The sequence below is a fragment of the Salvelinus sp. IW2-2015 genome, unplaced genomic scaffold, assembly GCF_002910315.2.
Source record: "Salvelinus sp. IW2-2015 unplaced genomic scaffold, ASM291031v2 Un_scaffold245, whole genome shotgun sequence".
In the NCBI taxonomy this organism is placed as follows: Eukaryota; Metazoa; Chordata; class Actinopteri; order Salmoniformes; family Salmonidae; genus Salvelinus; species Salvelinus sp. IW2-2015.
In genome coordinates this window covers 253889-281636 of record NW_019942528.1, presented here as the reverse complement: position 1 = coordinate 281636, position 27748 = coordinate 253889, and the positions used below count along the sequence as shown (strand labels likewise).

Genomic DNA, 27748 nt, shown 5'->3' with positions numbered 1-27748 from the left:
ATAAGAGAGAAGTAAAGCGCTCTCGCCCTCTGCCTCACATATAGCGTGAATCATCTGAAGTTTCTGAAATGTGTTGGCAAAATACAGAGGCTTTCTTGTAAAGATGGATAAGGATGTTCATAGTGGATCGGGTGGTTGTTGTGTGAGGGAGGCGTTAGTTCTCACCTGGAAGCATTGCGTTGCAATTGGCAATGACCTCGAAGAGGGATGCGCCAATTATTCATAATTTGTTCAATGGATGTTCATCATGAGTTGGTACCTGCTGTTGCAATTTGCAAGTCACACATGCCCAAATGAGTCGATGATTTGTGTTTGTCCATATGATGACAGTTCTTCTAATTGAAATATTTGTAACATGATAAAATACATAATAATTGTGGTTATCCAGCCCAGTTGATGATTGGCTAATTTCTGTTATTTTTATAACATTAGTCCCTTCCATAAGGTGTGTGTGTGTGTGTGTGTGTGTGTGTGTGTGTGTGTGTGTGTGTGTGTGTGTGTGTGTGTGTTGTGTGTGTGTGGTGTGTGTGTGTGTGTGGTGTGTGTGTGTGTGTGTGTGTGTGTGTGTGTGTGTGTGTGTGTGTGGCGTTCATACTCGTGCATGTACAGCCCCCACACTTCCACAGAAAGTCAGGTGTCAAGGCCTACTTCCCCTCTTTTCCAACAACACAGCCATGCATGAGGTGTCACGTGCTTTTATGTTCCCCTTGTAAAAGTCTCTACCTCCTCCCTCTCTCCTCCTCCACTCCTACCTAATCCCAGGAGATAGGGGAAAAGTGATGACCAATATATTTTTCAAATTACGATTTCAGCAGCTCTCATGGCTGTGTGGCAGAAATGCATTATGGCTCACTGTGCCTTAAATACCAACTGTTTACATTAAACAGACATTCCACAATGCATGTGATCTGTGCAAGTTGTCGTCAGGCCTGATGCATGCATTAGTGGAGCCCTGTTGGCTGCTGTGTGCTATTACAGTTCAGCTGACATGTGGCTTACGCAAAGGTGAAAAGGAGCATAGAGAAAGAGGGAGAGAAGGCTAAATTGCTCTCTCTCTTTAAATGTTAAAAAAGCGCAGACAGAGAAAGATCGAGGGGGGAGAGAGAGCTAAATGGTACCTGTTTGACTACAGACTCGTTGTCATCAAAATGCATGTCATTCTCAGCCCGAACTGAGAAATATTAATTCAGATGCTAAAAAGCCGCCTTAAAACTCTCAGGGGATTCACTCCTTTTCAAACACCTGAGAATTAACAAGTGTCAACAAGTTAGCTGATGTCTCCTTGCAAGATAATGAGTTCCGACTGTGGATATCCAAGATCTGAGATTTTGGGATTTCAGGAAAAACAGAGATGTAATATGTTGACTCCGTCTGCTCAGGCAGATTCGGCATGCAAGTCCTGACCATATTGATGATCTGAGAGCAGAAGATTTAAGAACTTCAATGAGAATACCCAAACTCCAAAACAAACCAGTGGTGTCATGTAGATTTTGTTTCACCACCGTTGTTTACTCTGGATCAGTGTTGAAAGTGGTTTTGTAAAATAATAATGTGTAACCAACTAGGCCAGAGTTGGCACCATGGCACAGTATTGGCATCCAGAGCCCTCTGAATTCTACAGACGTGGCTGTGGGATATGCTCTGGGGTGAAGTTTCCCCTAGGTCTAGGATCTATGATCAGCTTCCCCTCCCCCATTCCTAACCATAACTGGGGAAAACACAAAACTGACCCAAGATGAGTGTCTTGGGGCAACTTCACCCTACATACACAGTGGAAGTGGGTAACCAGGCCAGTGCAACAGAGCTCTGATACACCGATATTGTTTGTTTCATTCGGAACACAAGGAGTCAAGGATGTTGCTTTGTTTCTCCTCCTGGAATTGCTGGACGTGGTCATCAATGACAAGTATCAAATAAAATGTTATTTGTCACATGCGTCATAAACAACAGGTGAAATGCTACTCACGAGCCCTTCCCAACAATGCAGAGAGAGAGAAAACAATAGAGAAATAATAGAAAAGTACATGTAATAATGTACTTTTAATAATAATGTGTAGGGGTACGAGGTAATTGAGGTAGATATGTACAGTGCATTCGGAAAGTATTCAGACCCCTTCCCCTTTTCCACATTTTGTTATTTTACAGCCTTATTTTAAAATGGATTTAATATTTAAAAAATCCTCAATCTACACAATACCCCATAATGACACGGCGAAAACAGGTTTTTAGAGATTTTTGCACATTTTTATTAAATAAAAAAACAGATACCTTAATTATTTACATAAGTATTCAGACCCTTTGCTATGAGACTCGAAATTGAGCTCAGGTGCGTTCTGTTTCCATTGATCATCCTTGATCCGTTTCTACAACTTGATTGGAGTCCACCTGTGGTAAATTCAATTGGCTGAACATGATTTGGAAAGGCACACACCTGTCTATATAAGGTCCCTAGTTGACAGTGCATGTCAGAGCAAAAACCAAGCCATTAGGTCGAAGGAATTGTCCGTAGAGCTCTGAGACAGGATTGTGTCGAGGCACAGATCTGGGGAAAGGTATCAACAATTTCTGCAGCATTGAAGGTCCCCAAGAACTCAGTGGCATTAATCATTCTTAAATGGAAGAAGTTTAGAACCACCAATTCTCTTCCTAGAGCTGGCCGGCCTGCCAAACTGAGCAATCGTGGCAGAAGGGTCTTGGTCAGTGAGGTGACCTAGAACCCTATGGTCACTGACAGAGCTCCAGAGTTCCTATGTGGAGATGGGAGAACCTTCCAGATGGACAATCATCTCTGCAGCACACCACCAATCAAGCCTTTATGGTAGAGTGGCCAGACAGATGACTCTCCTCAGTAAAAGGCACATGACAGCCCGCTTGGAGTTTGCCAAAAGGCACCTAAATGACTCAGACCTTGAGAAACAAGATTATCTGGTCTGTTGAAACCAAGATTGAACAGGAGCAGCGTCACGTCTGGAGGAACCCTGGCACCATCCCTACGGTGAAACATGGTGGTGGCAGCATCATGCTGTGGGTATGTTTTTCAGCAGCAGGGACTGGGAGACTAGGATCGAGGAAAAGATGAACGGAGCAAAGTACAGAGAGATTCTTGATCTTAACCTGCTCCAGAGCTCTCAGGATCTCAGACTAGGGCGAAGGTTCACCTTCCAACAGGACAACGACCCTAAGCACACAGCCAAGACAACGCAGGGGTGGCTTCGGGACAAGCCTCTCCATAGCACGGACTTGAACCGGATCTAACATCTCTGGAGAGACCTGAAAATAGCTGTGGAGCGACGCTCCCCATCCAACCTGACAGAGCTTGAGAGGATCTGCAGAGAAGAATGGGAGAAACTCCCCAAATACAGATGTGCCAAGCTTGTATTGTCATACCCAAGAAGACTCTAGGCAGTAATCGCTGCAAAATGTGCTTCAACAAATGTACTGAGTAAATGTTCTGAATACTTATTTGAATGTGATATTTCAGTTTTTTATTTTTAATACATTTGCAAAAATGTTTAAAAAAGAGTTTTTGCTTTTTCATTATGGGTTATTGTGTGTAGATTGACACAGAAAAACACAATTTAATCAATTTTAGAATAAGGCTGTAACATAACAAAATGTGGAAAACATAACATTCTTATGACTTTTGGTTCCAGACTTGGTGCATCGGTACCGCTTGCCGTGCGGTAGCAGAGAGAACAGTCCATGACTTGAATGGCTGGAGTCTTTGACACTTTTTTAAGGGCCTTCCTCTGACACCGCCTGGTTTGGATGTTCTGGGTGGCAGGGAGCTCGGCCCGAGTGATGTACTGGGCCGTATGCACTACCCTCTGTAATGCCTTGCGGTTGAATGCCAAGCAGGTGCCATACCAAACAGTAATGCAGCCAATCACGACACTCTCAATAGTGCAGCTGTAGAACTTTTGGAAGATCTGGGGCCAAATCTCTTTTTATTTATTATATATATTTTTTTTTTTTACCCTTTTCTCCCTAATTTTCGTGGTATCCAATCGCTAGTTAATTACTATCTTGTCTCATCGCTACAATCCCGTACGGGCTCGGAGAACGAAGGTCGAAAGTCATGCGTCCTCCGAAGCACAACCCAACCAAGCCGCACTGCTTCTTAAAAACGACTTCCACCAAACACAGACAGCACACAATGTATCGAAAGGACACGCTGCACCCGCCCCCTTGGTTAGCGCGCACTGCGCCCGGCCCGCCACAGGAGTCGCTGGAGCGCGATGAGACAGGATATCCTACCGGCCAAACCCTCCCTAACCCGGACGACGCTAGGCAATTGTGCGTCGCCCCACGACCCCGGTCGCGGCCGGCTGCGACGAGCCTGGCGCGAACCCAGAGACTCTGGTGGCACAGCTAGCGCGCGATGCAGTGCCCTAGACCACTGCGCCACCGGGAGGCGAGAGGCAAAATCTTTTCGGTTCCTGAGTGGGAAGAGGCATTGCGTGCACTCTTCCGACTGTGTTGGTGTGTGGACCATGATTGAGGAATTTGAAGCTCTTGACTTGCTCTCCTACAGCCTCGTTGATGTGAATAGAGGCGTGGCTCGGCCCTTTGTTTCCTGTAGTCAATGATCAGTTCCTTTGTCTTTCTTACTTGAGGGAGGGTTGTTCTCCTGACACCACACTGCCAGGTATCAGCATCCAACAATGTGTATCATGCACAATTGGTGTTGGAGTCGTCGCACGCAGTCATAGGATGAAAGAGTACAGAGATACTAAACACGACACACCCTGAGGGGGCCTCCGTGTTAAGGTCAGCGTTGGCGATGTTTTGTTGCTACCTATCAATACACTGGGGGCGGCCTGTCAGAAAGTCCTGGATCCAGTTGCGTAGGGAGGTTTTCAGTCCCAGAGTCCTTAGCTTAGAGGAAGTTGGAGGTATATGGTTATTAGGAGACTGTAGTCCTAGGCCAGCTTCCACCGCTCCACAAATTTTCTTGAAAACAAATATAGTTTGGCAAGTCGGTTAGGACATCTACTTTGTGCCTGACACAAGTCATTTTCCAATAATTGTTTACAGAGATATATTTCACTTATAATTCATGTGTCACAATTCCAATGGGTCAGAGTTACATACACTAATTGACTGGCCTTTAAACAGTTGGAAAATAAGAGACAAATGTGTCATGACTTTAGAAGCTTCTGATAGGTTATGACATAATTGAGATCATATGGAGGTGTACCTGTGGATGTATTTCAAGGCCTACTTCAACTCAGTGCCTCTTTTGCTTGACTCATGGGAAATCAAAGAAATCAGCCAAGACCTCAGAAAAAATGGTGGACCTCCTCCAAGCCTGGTTCATCCTTGGGAGCAATTTCCAAATGCCTGAAGGTCACGTTCATCTGTACAAAATAGTACACAATATAAAACACCATGGGACCATGCAGCCATCGTACCGCTCAGGAAGGAGACGCGTTCTGTCTCCTAGAGATGAACGTACTTGGTGCGAAAAGTGCAAATCAATCCCAGAAGAACAGCAAAGGACCGTGTGAAGATGCTGGAGGAAACAGATACTATCAGGTATCTATATCCACAGTAAAACAAGTCCTGTATCGACAACCTGAAATGCCTCTCAGCAGAGGAGAAGCCACTGCTCCAAAACCGCCATAAAAAAAGCCAGACTACGGTTTGCAGCTGCACATGGGACAAATATTGTACTTTTTGGAGAAATGTCCTCTGGTCTGTGAAACAAAAACAGAACTCTTGGACATAATGACCATCTTAGTTTGGAGAAAAGAGGAGGCTTGCAAGCTGAAAGAACACATCCCAACCGTGAAGCACATGGGTAGCAGCATCATGTTGTGCGGGTGCTTTGCTGCAGAGGGACTGGTGCACTTCACAAAGATAGATAGTCATATGCAGAGATAGAGAAAAAAATATAAAATGAAGATAATAATGAAGCAACATCTCAAGACATCAGTCAGGAAGTTAAAGCTTGGTCACAAATGGGTCTTCCAAATGGACAATGACCGCAAGCATACTTCTAAAGTTGTGGCAAAATGGCTTAAGGACAACAAAGTCAATGTATTGGATTGGCTATCACAAAGCCATGACTTCAATCATCTACAAAATTTGTGGGCAGAACTGAAAAAGCGTGTGCAAGCAAGGAGGCCTATAAATCTGACTCAGTTAAACCAGCTTTGTCAGGAGGAATGGGACAAAATTCACCAAACTTAACTTATACTTAGGGAAGCTTGTGGAAGGCTACCTGAAACGTTTGATCCAAGTTAAACAATTTAAAGGCAATGCCACCAAATACGAATTTAGTGTATGTAATTCTGACCCACTGGGAATGCGATGAAAGAAATAAAAGCTGGAATAAATCACTCTCTACTATTATTCTGACGTTTCACATTCTTCAAATAAAATTAAGTGGTGATCCTAACTGACCTAAGACAGGGAATTTGTATGACGATTAAATGTCAGGGGTTGTAAAAAACTGAGTTTTAAATATATTTGGCTAAGGTGTATGTAAACTTCCGACTTCAACTGTACATTTGAAATATTAAAACCTGTTTTCGCTTTGTCATTATGGGGTGTTGTTTGTCGGTTGATGCCGGACCGTGATTACATTTAGATTTTGTGTCACTGACCTACACACACTTCCGCATAATGTCAAAGCTGAATTATGTTTGTAGACATTTTTACAAATTAATTATATGAAAAGCTGAAATGTCTTAAGTCAATAAGTATTCAAGCCCTTTATGCCAAGCCTAAATACGCCCCGTTGTGAAGATTTGCTTCACAAGTCACATAAGTTGCATGGACTCTGTGTGCAATAATAGTGTTTAACATGATTTTTTTATGACTACCTCATCTCTGTAGCGCACACATACAATGATCTTTAAGGTCCTTCAGTTGAGTAGTGAATTTCAAACAGAAGTTCAACCACAAAGAACAGGGAGGTTTTCCAATGCCTCGCAAAGAAGGGCACCTTTTGGTATATGCTTAAAAAAAAGCAGACATTGAATATCCCTTTTGAATAAGATTAAGTTGTTAAAACATGTTTTCACATGGGGTCTTGTGTGTAGATGGGTAACAAAAAAAATATTGAATACATTTTGAATTCAGACTGTAACACAGTGGAGTACAAGAAGGAGCGAAAACCCGCGGACAGTCGGCCCTCCGTGAGTTTGACACCTGTGCTGTAACACAACAAAATGTGGAATAAGTCAAGGGGTATAAATACTTTCTGAAGGCACTGTATATAGTAGAAGAAAAATATACTACTAACGCCTATAATAAATATGACAGTTATACAAAGCAAATTTGCATATGGTGTGTTTGGGGGGTGTAGTGAGGTGTTTGGAATCACTTTTATACAAGTGGCGATTTGTTATGGGACCTTTCATTGCTCAAATGGCCCCAACAATGCAGGCAATGAGATTTGGTGTCCTCTGCCTAGCTTTTCCCCATGTAGAACAAACTCCCAAGAAGAATCTGTAGGCCACCAAGCGGAGAATGTATGTGAGAGAATGAAAAAAACGCAATTAGACTTTCATGGCATTGTGTGCTGTCTGAATTCCTATTGTAGCAGCACGATGTAGAATATGAGACATCTCACTGACACACGCTAGCTAGCTGGCTACAACACACAGGTATTGTTACTCAGGCTAATATGAGACGTAAAGCCAAAGTCATTCATTCACTATTTGTTATCATATTCAAAATTAGTATCCAGTTTTGGTCCTAATGAGATGCACTGAGGCTAGCTAGCTATGGCATTAGGCTACAATACATTTTAGGTATAGCAAACAGCTGGCTAGCTTGGCTTGTAGTTGTACTAGCAAGCCCCGTTATGGCTGAATCGATCGTGAAATTGTACTGTACTGAACAACACTGCCTCACGTAAAAAGAGTGCTTATATTGCTAGATAGCTACCGACAGCAAAAAACGTACTCGTTTGTCATTTGTCCAGCTGGTCTAGGCTGCTGCCGCCAGTTGATCTTGGAGGTTCTGAAGAAGTCTCCAGTACCCCTCTATCCATATGTGCATCGGAACTTCGATGGTCTGTCTACACACGATCCATGGGGTCTGCAGTGACCCTCAGTAAGAACTGTCCCCGATCAAATTTGTTGCAACTCAGACATTCCTCCTCTGTTGGCATGGCTAGACGGCACCCGCATAGACACCACCAGTCGGTGTCTGACTGTGGCTCTCCAGGGTCAGGAGCCGCTGCTTGCTGGTCTCGCAATTCTTGTTCTCACTGTCTCAATTCCTCTTCAGTGTGTTTTATTTATTTGCACCAAATAAAACAAGTGATAGACGACAATACAGATAAAAACAAAAAATGGTGTGCAAGGGCTTGTATGAAAACCACACCACACTCACCGGCCAATTAATTTGGTACACCACCTCCTTCACGAAAATGMATCGCTCCTACAGACAGTGAGTCATGTGGCCGTGGCTTGCTATATAAAGCAGTCAGACACTGTTCTATTGAACTTTAGAATTGGGCAATATGATTGACCTAAGCGACTTTGAGCATGGTATGATCGTCAGTGCCAGGCACGCTGTATCTCAGAATCGGTCGCCCTCCTGGGCTTTTTAATTTTTTAAATTTTTTATTGTTGTGATTTTTACCCCTTTTTTCTTCCCAATTTTTTGATAGCATCACTGCAACTCCCCAACGAGCTCGGGAGAGGCAAAGGTCAAGTCATGCGTCCTCCAAAACATGACCCACCAAACCGCGCTTCTTAACAACCGCCTGCTTAACCTGGAAGCCAGCTGCACCAATGTGTCGGAGGAAACACTGTTCAACTGACGACCGAAGTCAGCCTGCAGGCACCCAGCCCACCACAAACAGCTGCTAGAGCGCAATGAGCCAAGTAAAGCCCCCTGGCCAAACCCTCCCCTAACCTGGACGATGCTGGGCCAATTGTGAGTCGCCCAATGGGACTCCCAGTCACAGTTGTGACACAGCTTGGGATCGAACCCTAGGCTGTAGTGACGCCGCAACGCTGTGATCCAGTGCCTTAGACCACTGCGCCACTCAGGAGGCCTGACCTCCTGGGCCTTTCACACATGACCGTGTCTAGTGTTTACTGAGAATGGTGCGACAAACAAAAAACATCCAGTCAGTGGCAGTCCTGTGGGCGAAAACAGCTCGTTGATGAGAGAGGTCGAAGGAGATCGTGCAAGCAGAAAGGCGGGCTGTTGGCGGTGGTGTACTGGTGTGGGGAATGTTTTCCTGCCACAGGTTAGGTCCCTTGATACCAGTTGAGCAATGAACGTGTCTGACACCTTGTAGAATGCCCCGAACAATTCAGGCTTTTCAGGAGGCAAAGGGGGTCCAGTCTGGTACTAGATAGGTGTACCTTTATAAACTGTCCTGTGAGTGTATGTCTATGAAAAAGATTCCTCTTTCCAGCTTTTCTTGGAAAAAGTAATCAGAAGCAACCATTGTAATTATTGAGCAATCTTGGGTAATCCGTGTACAGTAACAGCTCCCGTCAACCTGTAGAAACTAGTACAGCCCCTGTTTTGAAAACCCCGCCTTTGAGGGTGGGAACACAATTGGACAAGGAAGTAGGGCTCCCGTAAGGCTGTAGTCTTTACAAAGCCAGGGAAAAGGAGTCAACCTAGATATCCTGCAATGTCCTGGCAGATTGAATGGCTCAATTGAACAAAGACAACCCTATCTAATCTCTGCTGGCGTTATCATGCAATCAGCGAAACACAAAAGGCCACAATTACAACAAAACATGACTCCATTAATTTATATTTCAGACAGCAGGCTCATTCAACCGTTGACATCATAAAAATGTAAAATGGTATAGTGCATAATCATAAAGTCTGGGAAAAAACACCCCAAATAGTGTATGGTGGGGAATTTTCCCTTTTAAGAATAACTTAAGAGAAAAAGATATGAGGAGAGAGGGGCATCCAAAACGTTGGCATGCTTGTGGTGAGTTCTCAAATGCTTTGCTTGACACCTAACAGTGAAAATGTCTGTATGGACATTGCTTAAGTTTCATTATATTCACTGCTGACATTCAGCTCTAGTAAACAACACACACACACACTCCCCCTCCTCCCCCTGCCTCTCACACTCTCACACACTCTCAATCACGCACACACACACAGTGTTGTGTGTCTCACTGACCTGCTTATGGGAGTCATGTGTTTACATTTTGTGTGCACAAACACACTCCGGTCTGTCACTCCCCAGATACACACACACACACACACTCCCCGTTGCTCTCTCTCTCACACACACACACACACACACACACACACACACACACACACACACACACACACACACAGGCTGCAGCTTGTTTATTTTCTCTTTTCAAATGTAGGTAACAGGTTAATGCTTTTGGCCACGCTCTCTATTCTCTCGGCACTAGCACAAAAGCAGTGTGTGTGTGTGAAACTGTCTCCATGCTCATGGGTCAATGACCTGTCTGACTTTTCATGGGAGAGTCAAGTTCAGAATTGAGATGTAAGAGAAATCTGTCCTGTTTCCATTGGAGTGTTTAGGCTACATGATAGTGGGGGTAGGTTGAGTAGTCAGCTTTGCGTTCTCAGTGTGTCCTGTGTCCTGTACAGGGGATATATAGCTGGAGGCAGGGGCAGCATGGCACACATATACATACACACACGGACGCACGCACACACAAACGCACAAACTGGTACACATCTTCAGATTTGTTTTTCAAAATATTATTACACTCGCACGCTCACACACACACGCTCACACACCCTCCGGCCAAACAAGAGCTCAGTTTCACTGTTTTATTGTGGTCTGTTTTCCTCCACGTGAATTCTTCATTTCCCAGGAGAGGGGCTGTGTGTTTCACTGCTGTCAGATTGGATCCAGTCAGAGTGATATCAACAGCTAGACCTAGATAACTGGGCTCTCTACTGAACTGTTGTTGTTTGGGTACTGCTTTGTTGCAGGCATAGAATTAGGAATTAGAATACTTGAATAGCATCTCTATGTTTGCAGCATGACACACACACACAGTTTCTTCCTCTATCTCTTTTTAGACTGTCAGTCTCCATAGTCTAGCTTCCAGGGAAGTCCATAAACATGTCAACCTTGATCCAGTGAGGTGTGCAGTCCACTGGTCCTCTAGCACTAGAACACATTCCTGAGTCCTGACATCTCTCTAACGTCTCTCTCCCTGCTCTCTGTTTAAAATCGTTTTTTCTCTGTTTATCTGAGTTAGCCCAGTTGAGATAAAAAATATATTTTTCAAGAGTGAGCTAGTCATGGGATTGCTAGTCCTGACCGCAATGCCCACCCAGTCCTTTTATGACCCCCATTTAAATTCTGTTTCTCACTACCATTCAAGTAGCTTAGCGGTGATCTATTTGCAGCATGTAGTTCTGATTTGTAAAAAAGCCATGCTATGCTAGAAATCAGGTTACTGCTGAACTTATTGACACCTCAATGAATGTAGTGTTCGACAGACAATGTCTACTGCAACAAACCAATACCCAGTTGTGTAGATGAGTGGTCCTAGCCCAGGAGTCTTAGAATTTAGTATCAGTCTGGCTCCCACCCTGAAATACAAACAAATTATTGCTCTGTTTCGTAATTGTTTCACTCTCAAAATTGAATGATTAACCATTTTCAGTGAGGATTCCGAGCTAGCTGGCATCCAGGCTTATATAAACATGAGAAAAGCAATAATTATTAATCCTCCTGTCTCAGCACTGTCGCCTGGCCTGCCCCCCCTCTTTTATCCCTCTCTCTGTCTGGCGCAGTCCAGTCTTAGTCTGCAATCAGATTAGCAACTAGGCTTTCTGCATGGTTGGCTCTGGCTGGCTGGAGAGGCTGGGAAACCAAGAGATTTTCTGACATTCATTCCACTGCATGGGTGTTAATCCTTCCCCCAACCCACTCAACACACTGACACTAACTGACATACACACACTAAGAGGAACGTTCAGCTGCACGCATAGACACACTCATAAACTGGTACACATTCTCTGAACCGTTCAACGCATTACATTGCACACACACACACACACACACACACACACACACACACACACACTGCATGCTCATTAACTCTGAACCTGGTCGTTTCCAAAGTATATCTATCAGAACACATTTAGACTCAGTCACACAAACATCTAACTATGCCTCCAGTAAATAACTCGGCATCAGGTGATGTTTAGATTTCAGTGCCGGGTAAATCCATTTGAATTCAATCACTTTTTGTCAGCACCCCTTTTGATTTGAACGAAACATTCCCTACATATTTGCCCATTGTAGAAGTTATTATTATTATAATTTTTTTTTTWAAAGTTGAACCCGTTTGCATACCCCTGCATACCATGAGACATCCATGTCTTCATCACAGGAAAAGATAAACAGTTTAGTTTGATATCATTTAAAAAGCTAAGAAACTGGGTTTTGAAACTATTTCATATGAAAATTGTGATTTCTACCACAAAGATGGCCGCCAGTCCACCAAACGTTAAATGTCAACTTAAATGGTCAAGTCTATTCTATTATCGATATGTACACTATATGATTTCAATAGGTTTCCTGTGGAGGTTTGACTAATAATTTCAAACAGCAGATATTCCCATTCATGTCAACACGCTCCGATGTCTGTACCTTAAACTTTGTGGTACCCAATCTTTGTGGTACCATTTTGACATGCGCAGAATACAACAGGTGTAGTCCTTACAGTTAAATGCTTACTTACAAGCCCTTAACCAACAATGCTTTAAGACGTTTTCAGAAAAAATAAATGTTAAGTAAACAATAGAAAAACAAAGTAACAAATAATTCAACAGCAGCAGTAAAATAACAATAGTGAGGCTATATACAGGGGGTACCGGTACAGAGTCAATGTGCGGGGGCACCGGTTAGTCGAGGTAATATGTAAGTAGAGTTAAAGTGTCTGCATAGATAATAAACAGAGAGTAGCAGCAGTGTAAAAGAGGGATCTAGGTAGCCCTTAGATTAGCTGTTCAGGAGTCTTATGCCTTGGGGGTGAGAAGCTGTTAAGAAGCCTTTTGGACCTAGACTTGCCGCTCCGGTACTGCTTTCTGTGCGATAGCAGAGAGAACAGTCTATGACTAGGGTGGCTGGAGTCTTTTACCATTTTTAGGGCCTTCCTCTGACACGGCCTGGTATAGAGTTCTGTAGTGCCTTGCGGTCGGAGGCCGAGCAGTTGCCATACCAGGCAGTGATGCAACCAGTCAGGATGCTCTCAATGGTGCAGCTGTAGAACCTTTTGAGGATCTGAGGACCCATGCCAAGTCTTTTCATTCTCCTGAGGGGGAATAGGTTTTGTCGTGCCCTCTTCACGACTGTGTATTTGGACCATGATAGTTTGTTGGTGATGTAGACCCCAAGGAACTTGAAGCTCTCAACCTGTTCCACTACAGCCCCGTCGATGAGAATGGGGGCGTGCTCGGTCCTCCTTTTCCTGTAGTCCACAATCATCTCCTTTGTCTTGATCYCATTGAGGGAGAGGTTGTTGTCCTGGCACCTCACGGCCAGGTCTCTGACCTCCTCCCTATAGGCTGTCTCATCGTTGTCGGTGATCAGGCCTACCAATGTTGTGTCATCAGCAAAGTTGATGGTGTTGGAGTCGTGCCTGGCCATGCAGTCATGAGTGAATAGGGAGTACAGGAGGGGACTGAGCACGCACCCCTGAAGGGCCCCCGTGTTGAGGATCAACGTGGCGGATGTGTTGTTACCAAGCCTTACCACCTGGGGGCGTCCGTCAGGAAGTCCAGGATCCAGTTGCAGAGGGAGGTGTTTAGTCCCAGGGTCCTTAGCTTAGTGATGATCTTTGAGGGCACTATGGTGTTGAACGCTGAGTTGTAGTCAATGAACAGCATTCTCACGTAGGTGTTCCTTTTGTCCAGGTGGGAAAGGGCAGTGTGGAATGCAATAGAGATTGCATCATCTGTTGGGGCGGTATGCAAATTGGATTGGGTCTAGGGTTTCTGGGATAATGGTGTTGATGTGCGCCCTGGCTAGCCTTTTAAAGCACTTCATGGCTACAGACGTGTGTGCTACGGGTCGGTAGTCATTTAGACAGGTTACCTTAGTGTTCTTGGGTTCTTGACTGTACATGCAGTCACTGTGGGGACGATGTCATCGATGCACTTATTGATGAAGCCAGTGACTGATGTGGTGTACTCCTCAATGCAATCGGGAGAATCCCGGAACATATTCCAGTCTGTGCTAGCAAAACAGTCCTGTAGCTTAGCATCTGCTTCATCTGACCACTTTCTTAGTGACCGAGGCACTGGTGCACATGTTGCACATTTAACATGCTGGTAGAAATGAGGTAAAACGGGTTTAAGTTTCCCTGCATTAAAGTCCCCGGCCACTAGGAGCACTGCCACTGGATGAGCGTTTTCCTGTTTGCTTATGACCGTATACAGCTCATTGTGTGCGGTCTTAGTGCTCTCACCAGTTTGTGGTGGTAAATAGACAGCTACGAAGAATATAGATGAAAACTCTTGGTAAATAGTGTGGTCTACAGCTTATCATGAGATACTCTACCTCAGGCGAGCAAAACCTTGAGACTTCCTTAGATTTTGTACACCAGCTGTTGATAACAAATATACTTAGACCCCTACCCCTTGTCTACCAGAGGCCGCTGTTCTATCCTGCCGAAAAAGCTTAAAATCCGCCAGCTGTATGTTATTCTTTTTGTCGTTCAGCCACGAATCGGTGAAACATAAGATATTACAGTTTTTAATGTCCATTTGGTAGGATATACGTGCTCGTAGCTCGCCTACTTTATTATCCAATTTTTGTATGTTGGCTAATAGGACCGATGGTAAAGGCAGATTACCAGCTCGTTGGCGGATCCTTACAAGGCACCCCGATCTTCGTCCCCGATATCTCCGTCTCTTTCTCCTGCGAATAACGGAGATGAGGGCCTTGTCGGGCGTCTGAAGTAAATCCTTCCCGTCTGACTCGTTAAAGAAAAACTATTCCTCCGGTACGGGGTGAGTAATCGCTGTCCTGATATCTAGAAGCTCTTTTCGGTCATAAGACACGGTGGCAGAAACATTATGTACAAAATAAGTTACAAATAATGCGAAAAAACACACACAATAGCACAATTGGTTAGGAGATCGTAAAACGTCAGCCATCTCCTCCGGCGCCATTATCTGTCGTTTTTTGTTGTTGTAAATTTGTACATTTATCAGCCAAAACATGGCACCCACCGTGTTTTCAACAGCATGCTGTGTCTCAACCGATGGTGGGCAGAACACAAAAAACTCACATTATGTAAAATAGGGTCTAAACTACTACATAATGCGAATAAGAAGAAAAAAACTAATTTTTTTCATTTTTAGATCATTGTCGTTCAAGGTGGGAAAAAAGACATCATTTGTATTAAACTATTTTTTTTCAAGAAATGATGAAGTAGTTTGACCACCCAGTCTGTACGTTTTTAGATTATATCAAACTCAACTGTTTATCTTTTCCGGTGATGAAGACATGGATGTCTCATTGTAGAGTGGGGTATGCAAAATTGGTAACTTTGAGTACTTTTATCTCTTGAATGTTTTGCCATTCAGGCCCAAAAAGTCACTTTCTGACCCCTTCTTTCCATGTGTAAACATGTATAGAAAGTTTTGTTTAAAACAAAAGGAATGCTGTCAAAAAGTTCTTGAATTGAAATGGATTTTACCCTGCTGTTTAATCATCCCTCAGCCCTGGTCCTGGCTTCCATTTGAAGGGAATTCTGTTGAGGATACTGTTTTATGCCCATATATTTCCCTTTTCACACTATTGTGCTGACCTGAAATTAGTTTGATGCTGGCTTGGATGTTTTTGATTCAGATTCTCCTTTCCAGCATTGTTCCAGCAACTATGGTAGATGTGTGCAAATCAGTGCAGTATAGTTTGGCTCGGCTTTGTAGTGTAAAAGAGTATAGAGGTTCCTTTGCAGGAGTTCAGCTTCTCGAGTTGCTGGGCATTTCCATAACAAATCAGTACAGTAATGGGGACACTGGACACCCCTGTAAGTGTTATAATATAAATGTGTGTCCAACCCACATTTTAAGAGTCAATTTGTAGATTGTAATTCAAATCATTGTCCCTTGCATGGGGATGAATATCAAGAGAAACACAAACGAAAACACAATGACGAGAGCTGAGTGCTTGTGAAGCTGTCAACAAGTAGTGCGGGGAATAGCAATCAGATGCAAATGGAGTGTTAAAAAGAGAGAGCCTGCATGTGCCTTTTGTTTGTTTTGCACTTCCAGTGTGGTGGGTACAGCAGCTCACACAGAGCAGGTGGTGTGTGTATGTGTTTGTGTGAATATTTTTATTTTATTTATTTCTCCTTTATTTAACCAGGTAGGCAAGTTGAGAACACGTTCTCATTTACAATTGCGACCTGGCCAAGATAAAGCAAAGCAGTTCGACACATACAACAACACAGAGTTACACATGGAGTAAAACAAACATACAGTCAATAATACAGTAGAAAAATAAGTCTGTATACAATGTGAGCAAGTGAGGTGAGATAAGGGAGGTGAAGGCAACAACAAAAAAAGGCCATGGTCGCGAAGTAAATACAATATAGCAAGTAAAACACTGGAATGGTTGATTTGCAGTGGAAGAATGTGCAAAGTAGAGATATAAATAATGGGGTGCAAAGGAGCAAAATAAATACATAAATAAATATAGTAGGGAAAGAGGTAGTTGTTTGGGCTAAATTATAGATGGGATATGTACAGGTGCAGTAATCTATGAGCTGCTCTGACAGCTGGTGCTTAAAGTTAGTGAGGGAGATAAGTGTTTCCAGTTTCAGAGATTTTTGTAGTTCGTTCCAGTCATTGGCAGCAGAGAACTAGAAGGAGAGGCGGCCAAAGGAAGAATTGGTTTTGGGGGTGACCAGAGAGATGAGATATACCTGCTGGAGCGCGTGCTACAGGTGGGTGCTGCTATGGTGACCAGCGAGCTGAGATAAGGGGGGAATTTACCTAGCAGGGTCTTGTAGATGACCTGGAGCCAGTGGGTTTGGCGACGAGTATGAAGCGAGGGCCAGCCAACGAGAGTGTACAGGTCGCAGTGGTGGGTAGTATATGGGGCTTTGGTGACAAAACGGATGGCACTGTGATAGACTGCATCCAATTTATTGAGTAGGGTATTGGAGGCTATTTTGTAAATGACATCACCGAAGTCGAGGATTGGTAGGATGGTCAGTTTTACAAGGGTATGTTTGGCAGCATGAGTGAAGGATGCTTTGTTGCGGAATAGGAAGCCAATTCTAGATTTAACTTTGGATTGGAGATGTTTGATGTGAGTCTGGAAGGAGAGTTTACAGTCTAACCAGACACCTAGGTATTTGTAGTTGTCCACATATTCTAAGTCAGAGCCGTCCAGAGTAGTGACGTTGGACAGGCGGGCAGGTGCAGGCAGCGATCGGTTGAAAAGCATGCATTTAGTTTTACTTCTATTTAAGAGCAATTGGAGGCCACGGAAGGAGAGTTGTATGGCATTGAAGCTCGCCTGGAGGGTTGTTAACACAGTGTCCAAAGAAGGGCCAGAAGTATACAGAATGGTGTCGTCTGCATAGAGGTGGATCAGACACTCACCAGCAGCAAGAGCGACATCATTGATGTATACAGAGAAGAGAGTCGGTCCAAGAATTGAACCCTGTGGCACCCCCATAGAGACTGCCAGAGGCCCGGACAACAGACACTCCGATTTGACACACTGAACTCTAACAGAGAAGTAGTTGGTGAACCAGGCGAGGCAATCGTTTGAGAAACCAAGGCTGTTGAGTCTGCCAATAACAATGTTGTGATAACAATAACAATGTTGCACAGTAATGTCTCTTATCGATGGCGGTTATGATATCGTTTAGGACCTTGAGCATGGCTGAGGTGCACCCATGACCAGCTCTGAAACCAGATTGCATAGCGGAGAAGGTACGGTGGGATTCGAAATGGTCGGTAATCTGTTTGTTATCTTGGCATTCGAAGACCTTAGAAAGGCAGGGTAGAGTGGATGTAGGTCTGTATCAGTTTGGGTCTAGAGTATCTCCCCCTTTGAAGAGAGGGATGACCGTGGCAGCTTTCCAATCTATGGGAATCTCAGATGATACGAAAGAGGTTGAACGGGCTAGTAATAGGCGTTGCAATGATTTTGGCAGATCATTTTAGAAAGAGAGGTTCCAGATTGTCTAGCCCGGTTGATTTGTAGGGGTCTAGATTTTGCAGCTCTTTCAGAACATCAGCTATCTGGATTTGGGTGAAGGAGAAATGGGCAAGGCTTGGGCGAGTTGCTGTCGGGAGTGCAGGGCTGTTGACGTGGTAGGGGTAGCCAGGTTGAAAGCATGGCCAGCCGTAGAAAAATGCTTATTGAAATTCTCTATTATAGTGGATTTATCGGTGGTAACAGTGTTTCCTAGCCTCAGTGCAGTGGGCAGCTGGGAGGAGGTGCTCTTATTCTCCATGGACTTTACAGTGTCCCAGAACTTTTTTGAGTTGTGCTACAGGATGTAAACTTCTGCTTGAAAAAGCTAGCCTTAGCTTTCCTAACTGCCTGTGTATATTTGTTCCTAACTTCCCTGAAAGTTGCATATCACGGGGGCTATTCGATGCTAATGCAGAATGCCACAGGATGTTTTTGTGCTGGTCAAGGGCAGTCAGGTGTGGAGAGAACCAAGGGCTATATCTGTTCCTGGTTCTACATTTTTTGAATGGGGCAAGCTTATTTAAGATGGTGAGGAAGACACTTTTAAATAATAACCAGGCATCCTCTACTGACGGGATGAGGTCAATATTCTTCCAGGATACCCGGGCCAGGTCGATTAGAAAGGCCTCATTAAAACCATACAGCCAAGAGAGGTGTCACAAAAGTCAGAAATAGCGTTAAAATGAATCACTAACCTTTGATCTTCACCGGATGGCACTCCCAGGTCTCCATGTTAGACAATAAATGTTAGTTTTGTTCGATAAAGTTAATCTTTATGTCCAAATACCTCCTTTTTGTTTGCGCGTTTAGTCCAGTAATCCAAATGCACAAAGCGCGAGTACAAAGTCCAGACGAAAAGTCAAAAAAGTTCCATTACAGTTCGTAGAAACATGTCAAACGATGTATATAATCAATCTTTAGGATGTTTTTATCATAAATCTTCAATAATATTCCAACCGGACAATTCCGTTGTCATTAGAAAGGAAAGGGAACGGAGCTCGCGCTCACGATAAACAACTAAAGGCTTTCAGCTGAGCCACTTACTGTGAGTGGTCTTATTCTCTCCCCTTTCACAATAGAAGCCTGAAACAACGTTCTAAAGACTGTTGACATCTAGTGGAAGCCTTAGGAAGTGCAATCTAACCCCATAGACACAGGATATTGGATAGGCAATCACTTTTAAAAAACTACAAACCTCAGATTTCCCACTTCCTGGTTGGATTTTTCTCAGGTTTTTGCCTGCCATATGAGTTCTGTTATACTCACAGACATTATTTTAACCGTTTTGGAAACTTTAGAGTGTTTTCTATCCAAATCTAATGATGTGGAAACCGCTGTGTATAATGATTTGTGTAGGCCCTATGATGGCTCTGTCTATGCTCCACTCCTTTTGCTCAGGGACTGCTTCATCAATGAGGATTAGAAAGAAGGGAAGGGACACAGCAGTTCAAGGGTGGAGGGAAGAGGATAGTCTGTATCCCCCGCTGATCCCCCACTCTTCATCTGGCTTCCAGCCAGCCCCAAAGATTTAGCCCAGATTTTAGGTCTATCTGGGCACAACCTTGCTTCTAGACGCTGACTGGTAATTTCTCATCAAGCCTCTGTGGCAGACCGCCAAGGCATTGTCAGCAGAGACCTTAACCCCATCGGGGCCTAAGACTGTAGGTCCGCAGATGTTGCCGAACAGTTGATCTCRTTTGTCCACAGATTTGGACCGTTTTCACACTATTGTGCCATCCCAAGCTTAACATTTTACCCCCTTTCGTCCACAACCAAAGTGTGCACCCCACTTAGGGGACAACGACTGCCCCCTCTCATTGAAGCCACGATGTTCAAAGCCGACCGCAGTACTGCAGGCATTGTTTGCAGAGAACAGGATCCCTCATTATAGTGAAGGTGAAAATGGCAATCTTCATGTAAATAAAAATACATTCTGAATACAATCATGGGACCAATAACTACTTCTATTACACCAGTTGTATGCACTTGAACTAATTATTTAAAAATTGCACGCAGAAAAAGTTATTGGGGTAATTTAGATGCTCAAGGCAGCCTGCAGTACCCATTCGGCCTTCAACTTGAGATACTTTATGAAAGGGGGCAGCACTGAGCTAGCCTGCAACGTCACTTCCTGGAGTAGCTCAAACTGCGCATGTTATGTCTACATAAATCTCCCACGCCATCTTAAGAGACTTCCTGGCCTTCAAATGCACTATTGAGTTTTCACATAGGAACGAATGGTGTCACGTGATCGATGGCTTTGTCCATTCATATATACAGAGTCATTGAGCCCACCATCCCGGCATCCATCTTTGTGATTCACATTGGTGGCCATTTTGAGTCAGACTGCTTCCACCACATATTGGCCAGTCGCACATGCTTTTCTGTTCTCCTCAGTAATATCAATGTGTGAGTATTTAATGATGAGTAAACTGTTAATCACAATGTGTACCTCCCCCCTCCCATTCTGTCTCCCCAGATAATGTTTAAAGCCAATGCGAAATATTCTCCGGAGCTTAACAAATACAAGTAAGTGGAATTCTGCTGAGTTAGTATCTGGGTTAGTCTAACTGGGTTTTTGATGGGTGGGGTGGGGCGAGGGACAAAGAAAGGGAGAGGATGTTGGGCAGGAGGGCATCAAATGTCCAATAACCCAAATCAAAGCTGGTGTATTAGAATGGATGTCTTTTGGTGAAAAATAAATCAGAGTTCAAATGCAATGGTTGTTTGAAGCGACACACAACAGTTGAGTCTTATGTGGGACCTTGTCAAACCCCCTCAAACTCCCAAAATCTGTTACTTAAATTGAAAAAAGGTAGATGCATTGCAGTTGCTACCGTTTCTGCCAATTGCAAAGCACTCTATGGGACTAACATAACATGATAACAACATTCTAATACATTCTTACTAGAATGGGATCTTTCAAACCTTTGGTGCCAGCATGGCTCTCGTTCAGATACTCCAAGCCCTAGATACAAAACCAAGTTGGCCAAGTTCTGTGTGTACAGTATCTATGACTCTGACTTCTACTGTATGACTGAAGGGTGTTATTGTAGATACATTGGAACAGAGTGCCCGATAACCTTGATGAAATCTAATTATGCCCCCTGAGCTTCGTCTAAGCTGTCTCCACCCTTGGCTTTTTGATGTGGACCTCGGATTGTGGGGTCCAAATTTCTGAACTAATAACTTTGATCAGCCGATTTAATGTCTGATGCGGAGTGAAAAGCTGTGAGCTCAAATCCCCAAATCCATCCACACAAACTCCTCCCCCCCTTTCCATCCCGGTACTCTACAATCCCCCGCTTCACTCACTCACTCTCTCACACATACACACACGCGCACACACACCCACACTAATACACAAATACACACACACTAATACACACAAATACACACACACATCCTGCAAGGGGGGAGGGTCTAAAGGAAGAGTGGAGAAGAGTTAGGAGAGAAAGAGAGAGGGGAAACTGTGAAGATTGAGTGAGCCAGTGCAGTAGGATGGGATTGGGTTTGGGGTGTTTCAAGTTTATGGTCAATTTATTGTTGTGTAGTATTATTGTAATGTTGTGTGTAAAGGGCTCTAAATGAAAAAACATTCATTGATAGCATTGGTGCTCCCAAAAGCGATTGAAATACAGCCTGTATTAATTGTAGCTACTTCTAAAGCAAATGCTGTGTCCAAGAAACTCATATGTGTAACCTTGTTTATTATAAAAAGCTTATTATAAAAAGCTAAAATGTTGGTACAAATAAATACCTGTCATTGAAATTAAAAAGTTTTTTTGTGGAATATTAGGTTTCTACATGATCTAAAAGCGTTGCATTGAAAATCGTACACTGTCTATAAGAGCGCCATGTTTGTGATGACGACATGCAAGACTGAACAAGGCAGTTAACCCACTGTTCCTAGGCCGTCATTGAAAATAAGAATTTGTTCTTTAACTGACTTGCCTAGTTAAATAACGGTAAAATTTATAAATAAAATAAAAAACATCTCTCCTGAAGAAGCTATCCCTTCTTTTATTTTCAGTGTCTCCAAATGTTTGGATATACTGATGAAGTTACCAGTTTGTTAGCAAGCTAGCTAATCAGGTACCAAACATGACTAAACAAGTTGTAAAACAAATTCGCCCTGCATGTAGTTTTATGACCCACGGCAGGATGAAAAAAAATATGGGTCAGATATTTTGAACTGTTTGGTGTGACACTAACGAATCTACGATCAGGAAACAATGCTACAGGGAAGTCTTACCATTACAACAATAAAATATTTTGAGCGCTGTGTGTGTAGTAAGCTAGTTGTGTACCACCTATAATTGTGTGTTTTTTGCACAGGGTGCCCATTCGCCTGGCGTTCATCTTTTCCAGCCTTTTTTTCCTCGTGGTGAACCTAACATGCGCCATGCTGGTGCAGGGTGGCATTGGGGGCAACGTGGGCGAGGCAGAGGTGAGGCAGGTGGTGCTGGCCCGGGTGCTGGTCAATGACAGTCTCTTCGTACTCTGCGCCGTCTCGCTGGCCGTGTGCATCTTCAAGATCGCCAAGATGTCCTCTGCCAATGTCTACCTCGAGTCCAAGGTACTGGACCGTCCTCAATCAGTCATTTAGTCCATCAACAAATTAACTAATACATCATTTGATCAATCAGCCACTTAACCAATCAACCAACTAACAGATCAGTCACTTAACCAATCAATTAATTATTAAACGTTTCATCTTTACCAAATTGGGTTTGCAAGCAGGGATTAAATGCAAGCAACTGTAAAAGTTGTTGATTTTGTAGCTAGGTAGATACACAATAAGTAGCTGATTGGTATTGAACCGTGTCCTCTTTGTTCATGCCGTTACCCCAGAAAATCCCCATACATGCATACAGTGCTTTCACAAAGTCTTAATACCCCTTGACTTATTCCGCATTGTATTGTGTTACAGCCTCAATTCAAAATTGATTAAATAGATTTATTTTTTACCCATCTACACACAATCACCCCGTAATGAAAAACTGTAAATATATTTTTAGAAATGTTTCCTAATTGAAAGAAAATGAAACACAGAAATAACACATTTACATAGTGTCTTCAGAAAGTATTCAAACCCCTGGACTTATTCCACATTTTGTTGTGTTACAGCCTGAATTCAAAATGGATTAAACATATCTTTTTTGTCACCCTTCTTCACACAATACCCCATTATGACGAAGTGAAAACATGTTTTTAGACATTTTTGCAATTGTTTTGAAAATGAAATACATAAATATCACATTTACATAACTATTTCTAAGTAAATACTTTGTAGAAGCACCTTTGGTGGCGATTACAGCTGTGAGTCCTTTTGGGCAAGTCTTTAAGAGCTTTGCACACCTAGATTGTACAGTATTTGCCCATTTATTGTTTAAAAAATTCTTCAAGCCCTGTCAAGTTGCTTCTTAATCATTGCTAGACAGCCATTTTCAAGACTTGCCATAGATTTTTAAGGTGATTTCAGTCAAAACTGTAGCTAGGCCACTCAGGAACATTCATTGTCATGTTAGTATGCAACTCCAGTGTATATTTGGCCTTGTGTTTTAGGTTATTGTCCTGCTGAAATGTGAATTTGTCTCCAGTGTATGTTGGAAAGCAGACTGAATCAGGTTTTCCTCTAGGATTTTGCCTGTGCTTATAGCTGTATTCCATTTATTTTATCTTCGCCGATGACAAGCAAACCCATAATATGATGCAGCCACCACCATACTTGAAGAGTGGTACTCAGTGATGTGTTTGCCAATGTATTCTCTCTGGCAACTGAGTTAAAAAGGATGCCTGTATCTTTGTAGTGACTGGGTGCATCCAAAGCCTAATTAATAACTTTGCCATGCCCAAAGAGAGATTCAGCATCTGCGTTTTATACATCTACCAGTCATGCCCTTCTTTGCGAGGCATTGAGAAACCTCCCTGGTCTTTGTGCTTGAATCTGTGCTTGAAATTCACTACTCAATTGCGGGACCTTACAGATAATTGTGTGTGGGGTACAGAGATGGGGTAGTCATTCAAAAATCATGTTAACCACTATTATTGAACACGGAATGAGTCCATGCAACTTATTAAGGGATTTGTTAAGCACATTCTTACTCCTGAARTTATTTAGGCTGGTCATAACAAAGGGGTTGAATACTTATTGACTCAAGACATTTCAGCTTAAATGTTTCTATTAATTTGTCAAAAAAATTGAAAAAGATAATTACACTTTGATGTTATGGGGTATTGTGTGTAGGCCAGTGACACAATCTGAATTCTTTTTTCTTTTTTATTCAGGCTGTAACACAACAAAATGTGGGGAAAAGTCCAGGGGTTTGAAAACTTTCTGAAGGCAGTGGGGTCTGAAATTATTGACACCATTGATAAAGATGAGCAAAAATGACTGTATTAAATAAATCAAATACTGAGATATATTGTATGCAAACAAAATGGGTTTATACTAATATAATTGCTCAGAGAAAGATATTTTGTTTAACAAGTAATATACTGTAATAAAACACATTTTTAAAAAGATAGTGGTCAAAGTTATTGAAACCCTGAGCTTTTTTCTAAAATGTTTTATGCGTTTGAGAACACATTGGTAGGGATCTTAGACCATTCTTCCATACATAATCCTTTCAGATCCTCGATATCCTTTGTCTGTGCTTATAGATTGCCCTATTCAAATCAAACCTCAGGAACGATACTTTTTAGTTTGAAATTATTCTGTGTGATTCAGTTTGATTAAATAATGAATCAATGCTCTAACATTTGTTGCATAAACACAATTTTTCATACTAAATGAAAATCTGCTGCTGATGGAGCTCATGAGCTGGGCCTCTGAGCTGGATCTGTCTGAGCGTGTGTGGGTGGGTGGGTAACTCACCACTATCAGATTAGGGGGGGATAATGTAGTCTATGTTTTTTGTTTCCTGACTTTGATTCTGTGTTTGAGCTAGTAATGTATCAATACTTACCGTTTACAAATGAGCTATGACGTAGCCTATGAATATATAGCACAACTTTGGATTTCACCGCCATCTCAAAATCCAATGGTTTTGAAGTTTTTACGGAATGATCTTCTCTTTTCCTCTCACTTTGGCCATGCAGTGTGCCTCGCAAAAGTGATTGCTGTCCTCGGTAAAATGATCAACTTTACCCTGTATATCTAAAAATGACCATATGTCATTTGCAGTCGGAAAGTATTCAGACCCCTTCACTTTTTCTACATTTTGTTACATTACAGCCTTATTCTAAAATGGATGAAGTAAAAGGCACATGACAGCCTGCTTGTAGTTTACCAAAAAGGCACCTAAAGGACTCTGACTATGTGAAACAAGATTCTCTGGTCTGATGAAACCAAGATGGAACTCTTTAGCCTGAATGCCAAGTCTGGAGGAAACCTGGCACTGTCCCTATGGTGAAGCATGGTGTTGGCAGGATCATGCTATGGGGATTTTTTTCAGTGGCAGGGACTGGGAGACTAGTGCCTGTTAGGTGACCGAAACTGGGATATGCTTAACACCCCGGCCATCCTACAATCTAAACTAGATGCCCTCAATCTCACACAAATTATCAAGGAACCTACCAGGTACAACCCTAAATCCGTAAACACGAGCACCCTCATAGATATACACTGCTATACACCACTAAAATAACACATCCTAGATCTGAATGAATGAAATATTCTTATTAAATACTTTTTTCTTTACATAGTTGAATGTGCTGACAACAAAATCACACAAATTATCAATGGAAATCAAATTTATCAACCCATGGAGCGTCGGATTGGACGTACACCAAATAAGTGGAAAACCCACTATAGGCTGATCCAACTTTGATGTAATGTCCTTAAAAACAAGTCAAAATGAGGCTCAGTAGTGTTGTGGTCCTCCACGTGCCTTATACACCTCCCTCAAACGCCTGGGCATGCTCCTGATTGAGGTGCGCGGATGGTCTCCTGAGGGATCTCCTCCCAACCTGGACTAAAGCATCGCCAACTCCTGGACAGTCTGTGGTGCAACGTGGCGTTGGTGGATGGAGCGAGACATGATGTCCCAGATGTGCTCAATTGGATTCAGGTCTGGGGAATGGGCGGGCCATTCCATAGCATCATGCCTTCTCTTGCAGGAACTGCTGACACACTCCAGCCACATGAGGTCTAGCATTGGTCTTGCATTAGGAGGAACCCAGGGCCAACCGCACCAGCATATGGTCTCACAAGGGGTCTGAGGATCTCATCTCGGTACCTAATGGCAGTCAAGGCTACCTCTGGCGAGCACATGGAGGGCTGTGCGGCCCCCAAGAATGCCACCCACACCATGACTGACCCCACCGGTCATGCTGGGAGGATGTTGCAGGCAGCAGAACGTTCTCCACGGCGTTCCAAGACTTCTGTCACGTCTGTCACATGTGCTCAGTGTGAACCTGCTTTCATCGTGAAGAGCCACAGGGCGCCAGTGGCGAATTTGACAATCTTGTGTTTCTCTGGCAAATGCCAAACGTCCTGCACTGGTGTGGGCTGTAAGCACAACCCCACCCTCATGGAGTCTGTTTTCTGACCGTTTGAGCAGAACCATGCACATTTTGGCCTGCTGAGGTCATTTTGCAGGGCTCTGGCAGTGCTCCTCCTTGCACAAAGGCGGAGGTAGCGGTCCTGCTGCTGGGTTGTTGCCCTCTACGGCCTCCTCCACGTCTCCTGATGTACTGGCCTGTTCTCTGGTAGCGCCTCCATGCTCTGGACACTACGCTGACAGACACAGCAAACCTTCTTGCCACAGCTCGCATTGATGTGCCATCCTGGATGAGCTGCACTACCTGAGCCACTTGTGTGGGTTTGTAGACTCCGTCTCATGCTACCACTAGAGTGTAAGCACCGCCAGCATTCAAAAGTGACCAAAACATCAGCCAGGAAGCATAGGAACTTGAGAAGTGGTCTGTGGTCACCACCTGCAGAACCACTCCTTTATTGGGGGTGTCTTGCTAATTGCCTATAATTCCACCTGTTGTTCTTATTCCATTTGCACAACAGCATGTGAAATTTATTGTCAATCAGTGTTGCTTCCTAAGTGGACAGTTTTGATTTTCACAGAATGTGATTGACTTGGTAGTTACATTGTGTTTGTTTAAGTGTTCCTTTATTTTTTTGAGCAGTGTTATCATCCTGACAACCTCCCCTCTAAATGCACCTCTGCTGTCTTCAACCAGGATCTCAGCGATCATTGCCTGCGTCCGTAATGGGTCCGCAGTCAAACGACCACCCCTCATCAGTGTCAAACGTTCCCTAAAACACTTCAGGAGCAGGCCTTTCTACATCGATCCTCGGCCCGGGTTTTATCCTGGAAGGATATTGACCTCATCCCGTCAGTAGAGGATGCCTGGTTGTCCTTTAAAAGTTCCTCACCATCTTAAATAAGCATGCCCCGTTCAAAAAATGTTGCACTAAGAACAGATATAGCCCTTGGTTCACTCCAGACTTGACTGCCCTTGACCAGCACAAAAACATCCTGTGGCGTACTACATTAGCATCGAATTTCCCCCGCGATATGCAACTTTTCAGTGAAGTTACGAACCAATATATAT

The 27748-nt window shown here is 43.4% G+C and overlaps 1 protein-coding gene across 5 annotated transcripts in view; it reads left to right on the top strand.

The window, feature by feature from the left end:
• LOC112068207 (G protein-coupled receptor 137Ba) overlaps positions 1–27748 on the top strand; it is a 62747-nt gene that overhangs the window by 6817 nt on the left and 28182 nt on the right. For all 5 annotated transcript variants that reach the window (XR_002893541.2, XM_024135291.2, XM_070438070.1 and 2 more), the window contains exons 2-3: positions 20652–20701; positions 22511–22751. Coding sequence is in view for 4 of the 5 variants with exons in the window: in XM_024135291.2 (XP_023991059.1) it covers positions 20652–20701; positions 22511–22751 (291 nt within the window). In the remaining variant the exon portion in view is untranslated. The remainder of the gene's footprint in view (positions 1–20651; positions 20702–22510; positions 22752–27748) is intronic.